Source organism: Wyeomyia smithii, chromosome 3, assembly GCF_029784165.1.
Source record: "Wyeomyia smithii strain HCP4-BCI-WySm-NY-G18 chromosome 3, ASM2978416v1, whole genome shotgun sequence".
NCBI lineage: Eukaryota > Metazoa > Arthropoda > Insecta > Diptera > Culicidae > Wyeomyia > Wyeomyia smithii.
This window is the reverse complement of record NC_073696.1, coordinates 136,318,848-136,331,599: the sequence shown is the minus strand read 5'-3', so window position 1 is coordinate 136,331,599 and position 12,752 is coordinate 136,318,848. Positions and strand designations below refer to the sequence as shown.

Here is a 12,752-nt window from a genome sequence, read left to right as displayed (position 1 = left end):
GAGGTGTGCGTTTGCAACATAGTGATTGGACATTAGGCGCGAAATAACTCGAATGAAATCTCGAGTTAAATCTAACCCTTTGAACCAAGCTTTTGTAGACACTTTGGGCGAAATCGAGTGCATCCATCGCCCAAGATCGTCTTTATCCCATTTTTCCTGCCAGTTTGCCAGGGCCAGTTGTCGAGGCAAGTGAAAATACTCGGTATAGATGATCGGTCTATCAAATATATCTCCTTCTATGGCACCCCTTTTCGCTAATAAATCAGCTTCTTCATTGCCTGGGATTGAGCAATGAGAGGGGACCCACACAAAGCGGATAATGAAAGACCGATCAACCAGCACTTCTAATATCCGTCTAATTTCCGGAAGGAAATAGGACGGGTGCTTGACCGGTTTAATCGATCGGAGAGCTTCGATTGAACTGAGGCTGTCCGAGAAGATGAAATAATTGCCTGGTGTCTTGAGCTCGATAATTCGCAGCGAATTGTGTATGGCAGCTAATTCAGCTACATATATGGAGCAAGGCTGTGCCAGTTTGCGGGATATGTGATGATCTGTGTTAAAAACGCCATATCCGGATTGTCCATCCATCACAGATCCGTCCGTGAAAAAGGAGTTCTGTTCTGGGAGGTGGCCGAATTTTGCCGAAAATATTAATGGCACAACTGTTGGTTTAAGGTGTTCGGGAATTCCATGGATTTCTAGTTTCATCGTCAAATCAAATACAACAGAAGAATTGTTGAGCGATGTTGAAATCTCACGGGATGGAGCAACAACCGAAGGGTTTATCTCCATGGTCATGAACCGCTGGTATACTGACATACAGGGTTTCTGAACAACTTCCAAACGCCTCTCATAGTTCTCGATTATCATTGGGTTTGCTATCTCCGATCTGATGAGGAAACGAAGAGCCAACTCGAATAGCCTCTCTTTGAGTGGTAGTACTCCCGCAATGACCTCTAGAGACATGGTATGTGTCGATTGCATGCAGCCTAGAGCGATACGCAAACAACGGTATTGTATCCTCTCTAGCTTCAGCATGTGTGAGGCTGCGACTCCTCTGAAGCATATGCTGCCGTATTCTATTACGGGCAGAATAGTGGTTTGGTAGAGTCGTATTAAATCCTCTGGATGCGCTCCCCATGATGTTCCTGTTACCATCCGAAGAAAATTAATTCTCGGTTGGCATCTTTGCTTCAGGTAATTGATATGTTTTTCCCATGTGCACTTAGAGTCATACCATACTCCTAGATACTTGAAGCTAGGTGACTGAGTGATGGGTATTCCGGACAGAACTAGCTCGAAGCGAGGTGGTGGTCGCTTTTTTGAAAAGACTACCATCTCCGTTTTTTCAAGCGAGAATTCGATTCCAAGACAACTGGCCCAACCGGTCAGATAATCTAGCGTATTTTGCAGGCTGTTTTTCATGTCTACAGCTAGAGTCGCCGTGACTGATACAACGCAGTCGTCAGCTAACTGGCGCATTGTACAGCCGTCCGTCAAGCATGTGTCGATGTCACTGATGTAGAAGTTGTACAACAGCGGACTCAGACAAGAGCCTTGGGGGAGACCCATGTAGCTTGTTCGTGTTATTGTTGAAGAACCGTGGTTGAAAAGTAAATGCTTTTCAGACAGCAGGTTGATCAAAAAGTTTGTTAATATAGGGGAGAATCCTCTCTGATGCAGTTTCTCGGAAAGAATTTCGATTGAAACTGAGTCAAATGCGCCTGTGATATCCAGGAAAACCGAGGTCATTTGTTGTTTGCTGCCAAGAGCCATTTCCGCTTCTGTGGCTAGCAATGCCAGGCAATCGTTAGGGCCCTTGCCCCTACGAAAGCCGAACTGGGTCTCTGATAGTTGGTTAGTTGTTTCTGCCCAGTTGTCAAGTCTACGCAGGATCATTTTTTCAAGCAATTTGCGTATGCATGAGAGCATCGCAATCGGCCTGTACGAGCGGTGATCTGCGGCAGGTTTGTCTGGCTTTTTGATTGCGATAATCTTAACCTGTCTCCAAGCTTCCGGAATCATATTGTTCCTGATTAGCTTATTAAACAGTTTAAGAAATCGTAGCTTGGCCGAGTCCGGCAGGTTTTTCATCAAATTAAATTTGATCCTGTCCGGTCCTGGAGCCTTATTCTTGCAAGACGCGAGGGCAATTGAAAACTCCAACATGGTAAATTCTGGTTCTTCAATAGCCGTTGTATCGCTGAATTTTTGCTGTGATGGGACAGCATCTGGGCATACCTTTTTCGCGAAATCATAGATCCAACGTTCAGAGTATTCATTAGCCTCATTACTGTCGGACCTATTGCGCATTTTTCGAGCCGTATTCCAGAGATAGCTCATAGAAGCATCTCTGGGTAACGTGCTTATGAAATTTTGCCAGTATGATCTTTTTTTCAGTTTGTGCAGTTTAGCCTGTTCCAGTTCCAGCTCTCTAAACTGATCAAAAAGTTGAATGGAATGATCTTTCCTGAATGCTAGGTATGCTTTTTTCAGAGTTTTTTTCATCTCGGTGCATTCTTTGTCCCACCATTGTTTGTTAGGGCGAATTTTCAACTTGTTCTCAGGGGCGGGCCTCGTCTGAGATTGCAACGCGCTATCTAAAACTAATGTCGCAAGGAAGTTGTATTCGTCTGATGGAGAAAGCTCGTCGGTTGTTTCGAGCTCCTGGGATATCATGTTCGAGAATTTTTCCCAATCAATATTCCGGGTGAGATCATACTCTACTTCGACTGTGGTAACAGACTGGAGCCTGCTCATAATCGAAATACTTATTGGCAAATGATCACTACCATGGGGATCTTGAATAATCTCCCATTTACAATCCAAAGCTATTGAGGAGGAACACATAGATAAATCTAAAGTGCTCTCTCGTACTGGAGGCCTTGCTATTCTTGTAGCTAACCCAGGTATGTTCAATAGGGTCATATCGAACTCGTCTAGTAAGCTTTCAATAAGAATAGCCCGGTTATCATCTCCAGGTGCTCCCCACGCTATACCGTGAGAATTGAAATCTCCCAGGATAAGGCGTGGAGTCGGCAGCAGTTCCGTTATTTGTGTTAGCTGCAACCGGTTTATAATAGCTCTAGGTGGAATGTAGACTGATGCGACCGTAAGGCTCTCACTAGCAACTGTTATATGGCAAGCAACAATTTCTATGCCATCAATTGCTGGGAGAGGAATTCGGAAGAATGGGTAGCATTTTTTTATACCAAGGAGCACTCCGCCATAAGAGTTTCCTCGGTCTAAACGGATGATATTGAAGTCTTGAACGGCTAGTGTCGTATCAGTTGATAACCATGTTTCAGATAGCGCGAAAATATCGCATTTGCTATCGTAAAGCAGGAGTTTAAATTTATCTAATTTGGGGATCAAGCTTCTACAGTTCCATTGTATGATCCTTGTTGTCGATTCGTCACTTCGGCTGTCTGATTTAGACATCGAAGGATACGAACGCGAGGAGGGGCCATTTGGTGCTTAGTTGCTTACCCAACATGCAAATTGTTGGAAGCCAAGCCGAAATCATACTTTTAAGAGCATCGGATAAACCAAAAGTGGTGAATATCCATTCAACGATCATTTTGAATGAAATACGCCCATCAGTTAGACGGTATTTCAGACTCCGTTGACAGTTTAGGGGTGGTAGCAGATTGTTTCCCTGGAGGTTTAGGAAACTCCTGATCGTAGTTAACTCTGAAACCAGGAGGAGTCGCTTTAGCATTTTGCTTTGGAGCGGAACCTTGTGGAGTATCAGTTAGCGTCTTCTTCTGCTCCTTTCTGGGGAGTTTAGGAGAAGATGCACTTGGCCGTTTTCGCACAGCTCCGGTTGACGGGAGTGGTTGATAATCCTCCTCGTCATCATTCGAATCATCGTTCTCCAAACTGGAGTAACGATTTTCTTCCTGCTGTAGGGCAGTCTTTAGCATCTGTGCGAAAGACTGCTTACTACGTTGTTTTGTCGATTTTTTCAGTGCGTCAAACCGTAGCTTATATTTTTCGCACGTCTCGACTTTGTGTGGGCTACCGCCACATAGGGAGCATTTTGCTTCCTGTTCACTACAAGCATGGTTACTCTCCATGATTTCCCCACACTTGCAGCATTTGGTTTTATTGCTGCAGTAGGTTTTCGTGTGCCCTAGCTGCAGACAATTTGTACACGACATGACTTTTGGGATAAAAAGTCGTACCGGTAGTCTGAGCTTGTACAGCTCGAAGAAATCTGGGAGCACTTTCCCTTCGAGGTGACTCGAAACGAATCGTTCGGAGAGTAGCTGCCCATGTTGTCCTTAGAGTACATTCTCCGGCACTCTAAGACTTTAATTTCTGGGAGGTTCGGGTTTTTGAAACGACCCGCTCCTTCCATAACTTCTTTCTCTGTGAGATCGGGTTCCGTTATGACGCCCTCGATCTCAGTTGCTCGAGCCGGAATATACACCCGGTACTCGATCGTAAAGTTTTGATCTTCAACAACTGCATTTGCATGTTGAAGATCAGAAAATGTGGCCTTCAGTTTATCGGCTTTAACTTTACAAACCTCTACCAAGCTGGTATATCTTTTTCGCAGAAGTTTACAAATCTGAACGACCTTTAGGGGTTTGTTTCTGGGCCGGAAGAAAACTACCCAACGAAGTCCAAGTTGGTCTTCCTTATATTTCTTCACCCGAACTGTTACATCATTAGTGGGTGGCACAGGCGAGACAGTTTTGCGCGCTCTTTTTCGTTTTTTTATAACGTCAAAGAAGCCATCTACATCGTTTTTCGGGATGTCAGAGAAATCCATTTCGGACTCTTCACCCCCTGAACCGGATGAGAGGTCCGGAGGGATAGACAATCCACCCGCCGCCATGGAGCGGCTGTGAACTATCTGTCGTTAAGAGTTATAAGATATATGCAGTTGAATACTTATATTCCTAAATGTAAAGAAAGCGACTATATATAAGAAAAAAAAAATGACTAAGCGAATCCAAAACCGAAATATGTATGTATATATATATATAGGAAAGGAACAGAGAAAAGAATGGTTGACACTTATCTTTTATATGTAGTTGTGAACCAGCACCGGTTACGCTGTCGCTCCAACAGCAAAGCAGCGAAACCGCTTGCTTTTTCCCCTGTGGGGATCCACCACCAATCGAGTTGACCTTCACTGCTGCGAGACGGAATATCCACACTCGGACCGGCACGACACGTACCAGCACACGCGCAGCACCACTACAGCACTCCTCAGCTGCTAGGGGGGAAATTAACACAAACGCTGATCGTAGCGCACTCGTTAGCACCCACAGCGTATCACCACCACAACACTGCACTGCGACGCGAACGCTAAAATAAAGCGGGAATTTAATACGGTAAACTGCAGAGCAAACAGAAATCTCGACTTATCTGTTCGGCTGCCGAATAAGCAATGAATATATATATATATATATATATATATATATATATATATATATATATATATATATATATATATATATATATATATATATATATATATATATATATATATATATATATATATATATATATATATATATATATATATATATATATATATATATATATATATAAAAAACTTGCCATTTCAACAGTTTTCCAGTTGTTTCGCAAAATTAGATTTCAAAATTAAGTATGGAGTTGATTCCCGGCCTCTGGGCATTATCACAGTTATTGAAGAACTCACATTTGGTAATGAAACTGGAAGCTACTATTCAAAAATTTTAAATGGCGTCTGAAGTTGATTTTTGGCCTCTGGGTATCATATCGTTGCACAAATTCTCATATTGGATGATATTTGGTCTTTTAGGCTGTTGTTTAGAAACAGAATGTTGCCTTTGAAATACCCAGATTGATTATTTTAGTATGTATTCAGGCAACCAGAAGTAGTCATCTGGATATAACACCCCGGTTTTTAAAAACCCATATTGAATGGTGCATGGGTATATCTCAGAAACGAAGAAATAATATCAATAAGAGCAACTGCGTCAGGCAGAATTTTCCTACTTTGAAAAGATGAACCTTAAATAATATATAATCGAGTCTGACCTATAAATAAGCACAGTGACGTTTCGATTATACCAAGATACCAGAAATTCGTTATTTAGAGTGAAAAAAAAATCCAGCAGAAAGTATCAAGGTGTATTTTTTGAAGTAGAATACTTCTCTCAGGAAGTTCGGCTACATAGGGATGTGAAATGAAAATCTAAAACCGAAAAAAGTGAAAAATATGTCTAATTTTAAATGCTAATAAAACGTTTAGTATTCAATGGTTTTCCTTCGTTCTTGCAGCAATAGATTGGAAAATCTTCTAATATTCTTCCCAAAAGAAGATTATTGTAATTTTATCATTCACACTATTGTACTATTGAAAATAGTCAAGCCTTGTCAAAACGAAAAATTCGACATCTGATTGGTCGTTATATGATTGCTTCCCAAGCACGGTCGAATCATATACCTTGGAATTTATAACATGCTATTTGGCCTATATGAGAGCCTGTTTCAGCCGAAGCCGCTCATAATAGTTCAAGACAGCGACAACAGCAGTCGTCCTCCCTTAGCAGCAGCACTAGCAGTGCAGTGGATACCAGCGATGGCGGAAAGCGGCCACAGCTGTGGAGTAGCAATGGAGAGCGCACTAGTTGCAGCGGATTCCAGCAACAATAGCAGCTGGGCCAGCTGATGCAGGGACAGTGGATACCAATGGCAGCGTATAGCGGCCACAACTGTGACATGGTCATGGATGGCGCACTAGTTGCAGCGGATCTCAGCATCGTTAGCGGCTGATGCAGTGAGACACTTTAGTGAAATGCAGTCTCTGTGCGATAGTGGGCACTAGTAAATGCATTCAATGAAAAGTTGGCTCATTTTGACCACACGTGAGCCGTCTAGTTTTGAGTGTTAATTCAGCTTTTCACTGTTTATTTAATCACAAGGAATACTTTATTCACACTGTCAGTGATAACGCAAAGATGTGATCGGCATCTTATCCGATACTAAAATGAACAACAAATTGTCCTTTTCAGGATGAAATAAAAACTTGATTGAAGAGTTAATATTTTCTAATGAGTTAATTCACATTTTTAAATTTGTAAAAGTTATGAAATTCACTTTATCTCCGTGTCTTAGAACGTACTGAATTATCTTTTCCTTCAGTTCAGAGATTCACTACGTTTTATAATGTCTTGAAGTTTCTAACTGCTCCTTCAGTGTTTTCTCTAGGAATGACTCAATTACGTGACGTTGAAGCTTTGTTAACTAGACACTGCCTCTATTTTATTATATAATAATGAAATATCTTTACATTGAAAATTATTTTATAACTTTTTGCAGGCGAATCAGTCGAACCATACGGACCACCAAAAGCTACTATAGTTTATATACATGGTGAATCATACGAATGGAGCTCTGGTAACCTGTATGATGGCTCAGTTCTGGCAGCAGTAGGAGACGTGATTCTTGTTACAATAAATTTTAGGTTAGGTGTGTTAGGTAATTGATTTTTATTTATAGCATCGCATTCCAAATCATTACACACTGCTGGAAAAAAGTATAAAGACAAACGACGTTTGGGCTAATTTGAACTCGATGGTCGATGTACACCGCTGATGCATGAAGCAGCTTTTTTTGTAAGAACTTAGTTGTTTGTTAGATTGTATATGTTTTCAGATAAGTAAGTTCTATTTTTGTTTTTAGATATGAAAATAAGCATGAGTGCGATAATTGTTTTTTTTTCTAGTATTTTTAAAAAACACAATTTAATGCTTGTAGTCTTCGTGACATAGAAGTTATTGAACTTTCTAAAATCTATAGATGAAGTTCAGACAATTCATTTTTGATTGTCTGTTTTAGTTGAGTAGCAGTTTCAACCCCAAACATTTTTTATCCTATTCAAATCAAGACTGCAGACTGTCCACTCTAGAACTAAAATTTCGTGATGCTACAGAAACTTTTTTGTAGTTTTCAGTGCGTGAAAAAACATGTTCTCGTTCATTACATTTGCGGAATACACATTACTTCATTCATTCGTTGAAAATAAAACAAATAGGCTTTTTTCAACCATGCTAATACCGACCCATATTGTCCCTTCATCGAAGTTTCATTACGTTCTTGTTGGTGTTTTGCTTCTTATCCTGCCAGCGGCTGGTAAAACCAAAAAAAATAATAACTTGTTTTCGAAGAGTGATAACTCTCCGTCTCCATCTTCTAATTTTACGTTTGAGGTTTTTTTTTTTTTTTAAACTCTAATATTTATTAAGGCCCAACCGCGAAGCATAACGGGGCCGAATATCTTTTGGAGTAGGGAAAAGCCAGCTTGAGTAGAGCCTGTATCCCGACTGCTCCTCCTCAAACAGGCATAAAAACCCTCTCATCTTTTCTCTTTCAAAAATACAATTTAAAAATACATGTCATTTAAGCCTACGACTAACATCAACATCAAAGTTTTTCTCTTTATAACTAAATACTAATCCTTACTACTATTCGTTGAGGGTGATGGTTCCTTATCTCTTTGAAATCAAAACTTATATCTAAGTTCGGTGGATCATGTCTCTCAAAAAGAAGCGATGATTCATGTTTCTATAAAAAAGATGAACGAAAGAAAGAAGAAAAAAAAAACAGAATTAGTGTGAAACTTTTTAAGATTGTTGTGTTGGGAGAAATTAGGAGAGAAAGCATAGAGATAATCAAATTCGATACTTGATATCTCTTAAAAAGTCGTAAATGGGTATTACAAGCGCGGGGTTGCGGCTAGCAAGCACATCCCGTACTTGCATTGTAAACGTCACTTTCTGTTTCCGGAGAGAATCTATAAGCTTGGCCCTTGCTCTGTGGTACTTAGGGCATACGAAGACTATGTGGTCAATATCTTCGTACCCTCCACATTCGCACAGATTACTATCGACTAAGTTTATTCGATAGAGGTGTGCGTTTGCAACATAGTGATTGGACATTAGGCGCGAAATAACTCGAATGAAATCTCGAGTTAAATCTAACCCTTTGAACCAAGCTTTTGTAGACACTTTGGGCGAAATCGAGTGCATCTATCGCCCAAGATCGTCTTTATCCCATTTTTCCTGCCAGTTTGCCAGGGCCAGTTGTCGAGGCAAGTGAAAATACTCGGTATAGATGATCGGTCTTTCAAATATATCTCCTTCTATGGCACCCCTTTTCGCTAATAAATCAGCTTCTTCATTGCCTGGGATTGAGCAATGAGAGGGGACCCACACAAAGCGGATAATGAAAGACCGATCAACCAGCACTTCTAATATCCGTCTAATTTCCGGAAGGAAATAGGACGGGTGCTTGACCGGTTTAATCGATCGGAGAGCTTCGATTGAACTGAGGCTGTCCGAGAAGATGAAATAATTGCTTGGTGTCTTGAGCTCGATAATTCGCAGCGAATTGTGTATGGCAGCTAATTCAGCTACATATATGGAGCAAGGCTGTGCCAGTTTGCGGGATATGTGATGATCTGTGTTAAAAACGCCATATCCGGATTGTCCATCCATCACAGATCCGTCCGTGAAAAAGGAGTTCTGTTCTGGGAGGTGGCCGAATTTTGCCGAAAATATTAATGGCACAACTGTTGGTTTAAGGTGTTCGGGAATTCCATGGATTTCTAGTTTCATCGTCAAATCAAATACATCAGAAGAATTGTTGAGCGATGTTGAAATCTCACGGGATGGAGCAACAACCGAAGGGTTTATCTCCATGGTCATGAACCGCTGGTATACTGACATACAGGGTTTCTGAACAACTTCCAAACACCTCTCATAGTTCTCGATTATCATTGGGTTTGCTATCTCCGATCTGATGAGGAAACGAAGAGCCAACTCGAATAGCCTCTCTTTGAGTGGTAGTACTCCCGCAATGACCTCTAGAGACATGGTATGTGTCGATTGCATGCAGCCTAGAGCGATACGCAAACAACGGTATTGTATCCTCTCTAGCTTCAGCATGTGTGAGGCTGCGACTCCTCTGAAGCATATGCTGCCGTATTCTATTACGGGCAGAATAGTGGTTTGGTAGAGTCGTATTAAATCCTCTGGATGCGCTCCCCATGATGTTCCTGTTACCATCCGAAGAAAATTAATTCTCGGTTGGCATCTTTGCTTCAGGTAATTGATATGTTTTTCCCATGTGCACTTAGAGTCATACCATACTCCTAGATACTTGAAGCTAGGTGACTGAGTGATGGGTATTCCGGACAGAACTAGCTCGAAGCGAGGTGGTGGTCGCTTTTTTGAAAAGACTACCATCTCCGTTTTTTCAAGCGAGAATTCGATTCCAAGACAACTGGCCCAACCGGTCAGATAATCTAGCGTATTTTGCAGGCTGTTTTTCATGTCTACAGCTAGAGTCGCCGTGACTGATACAACGCAGTCGTCAGCTAACTGGCGCATTGTACAGCCGTCCGTCAAGCATGTGTCGATGTCATTGATGTAGAAGTTGTACAACAGCGGACTCAGACAAGAGCCTTGGGGGAGACCCATGTAGCTTGTTCGTGTTATTGTTGAAGAACCGTGGTTGAAAAGTAAATGCTTTTCAGACAGCAGGTTGATCAAAAAGTTTGTTAATATAGGGGAGAATCCTCTCTGATGCAGTTTCTCGGAAAGAATTTCGATTGAAACTGAGTCAAATGCGCCTGTGATATCCAGGAAAACCGAGGTCATTTGTTGTTTGCTGCCAAGAGCCATTTCCGCTTCTGTGGCTAGCAATGCCAGGCAATCGTTAGGGCCCTTGCCCCTACGAAAGCCGAACTGGGTCTCTGATAGTTGGTTAGTTGTTTCTGCCCAGTTGTCAAGTCTACGCAGGATCATTTTTTCAAGCAATTTGCGTATGCATGAGAGCATCGCAATCGGCCTGTACGAGCGGTGATCTGCGGCAGGTTTGTCTGGCTTTTTGATTGCGATAATCTTAACCTGTCTCCAACATGGTAAATTCTGGTTCTTCAATAGCCGTTGTATCGCTGAATATTTGCTGTGATGGGACAGCGTCTGGGCATACCTTTTTCGCGAAATCATAGATCCAACGTTCAGAGTATTCATTAGCCTCATTACTGTCGGACCTATTGCGCATTTTTCGAGCCGTATTCCAGAGATAGCTCATAGAAGCATCTCTGGGTAACGTGCTTATGAAATTTTGCCAGTATGATCTTTTTTTCAGTTTGTGCAGTTTAGCCTGTTCCAGTTCCAGCTCTCTAAACTGATCAAAAAGTTGAATGGAATGATCTTTCCTGAATGCTAGGTATGCTTTTTTCAGAGTTTTTTTCATCTCGGTGCATTCTTTGTCCCACCATTGTTTGTTAGGGCGAATTTTCAACTTGTTCTCAGGGGCGGGCCTCGTCTGAGATTGCAACGCGCTATCTAAAACTAATGTCGCAAGGAAGTTGTATTCGTCTGATGGAGAAAGCTCGTCGGTTGTTTCGAGCTCCTGGGATATCATGTTCGAGAATTTTTCCCAATCAATATTCCGGGTGAGATCATACTCTACTTCGACTGTGGTAACAGACTGAAGCCTGCTCATAATCGAAATACTTATTGGCAAATGATCACTACCATGGGGATCTTGAATAATCTCCCATTTACAATCCAAAGCTATTGAGGAGGAACACATAGATAAATCTAAAGTGCTCTCTCGTACTGGAGGCCTTGCTATTCTTGTATCTAACCCAGGTATGTTCAATAGGGTCATATCGAACTCGTCTAGTAAGCTTTCAATAAGAATAGCCCGGTTATCATCTCCAGGTGCTCCCCACGCTATACCGTGAGAATTGAAATCTCCCAGGATAAGGCGTGGAGTCGGCAGCAGTTCCGTTATTTGTGTTAGCTGCAACCGGTTTATAATAGCTCTAGGTGGAATGTAGACTGATGCGACCGTAAGGCTCTCACCAGCAACTGTTATATGGCAAGCAACAATTTCTATGCCATCAATTGCTGGGAGAGGAATTCGGAAGAATGGGTAGCATTTTTTTATACCAAGGAGCACTCCGCCATAAGAGTTTCCTCGGTCTAAACGGATGATATTGAAGTCTTGAACGGCTAGTGTCGTATCAGTTGATAACCATGTTTCAGATAGCGCGAAAATATCGCATTTGCTATCGTGAAGCAGGAGTTTAAATTTATCTAATTTGGGGATCAAGCTTCTACAGTTCCATTGTATGATCCTTGTTGTCGATTCGTCACTTCGGCTGTCTGATTTAGACATCGGAGGATACGAACGCGAGGAGGGGCCATTTGGTGCTTAGTTGCTTACCCAACATGCAAATTGTTGGAAGCCAAGCCGAAATCATACTTTTAAGAGCATCGGATAAACCAAAAGTGGTGAATATCCATTCAACGATCATTTTGAATGAAATACGCCCATCAGTAGACGGTATTTCAGACTCCGTTGACAGTTTAGGGGTGGTAGCAGATTGTTTCCCTGGAGGTTTAGGAAACTCCTGATCGTAGTTAACTCTGAAACCAGGAGGAGTCGCTTTAGCATTTTGCTTTGGAGCGGAACCTTGTGGAGTATCAGTTAGCGTCTTCTTCTGCTCCTTTCTGGGGAGTTTAGGAGAAGATGCACTTGGCCGTTTTCGCACAGCTCCGGTTGACGGGAGTGGTTGATAATCCTCCTCGTCATCATTCGAATCATCGTTCTCCAAACTGGAGTAACGATTTTCTTCCTGCTGTAGGGCAGTCTTTAGCATCTGTGCGAAAGACTGCTTACTACGTTGTTTTGTCGATTTTTTCAGTGCGTCAAACCGTAGCTTA

The 12,752-nt window shown here is 41.8% G+C and overlaps 1 protein-coding gene across 17 annotated transcripts in view; it reads left to right on the top strand.

Annotated features, from left to right (window-relative positions):
- LOC129732246 (neuroligin-4, X-linked) overlaps positions 1–12,752 on the top strand; it is a 492,846-nt gene that overhangs the window by 237,941 nt on the left and 242,153 nt on the right. For 12 of the 17 annotated variants that reach the window (XM_055692930.1, XM_055692927.1, XM_055692923.1 and 9 more), the window contains one exon: positions 7,330–7,488. The exons of 1 other annotated variant lie outside the window; for it this stretch is intronic. In XM_055692930.1, the coding sequence (XP_055548905.1) occupies positions 7,330–7,488 (159 nt within the window). Of the gene's footprint in view, positions 1–7,329; positions 7,489–7,509; positions 7,670–12,752 lie in introns of all 17 variants that reach the window. 4 more of the 17 variants (XM_055692937.1, XM_055692939.1, XM_055692940.1 and 1 more) reach the window with 3 other exon arrangements.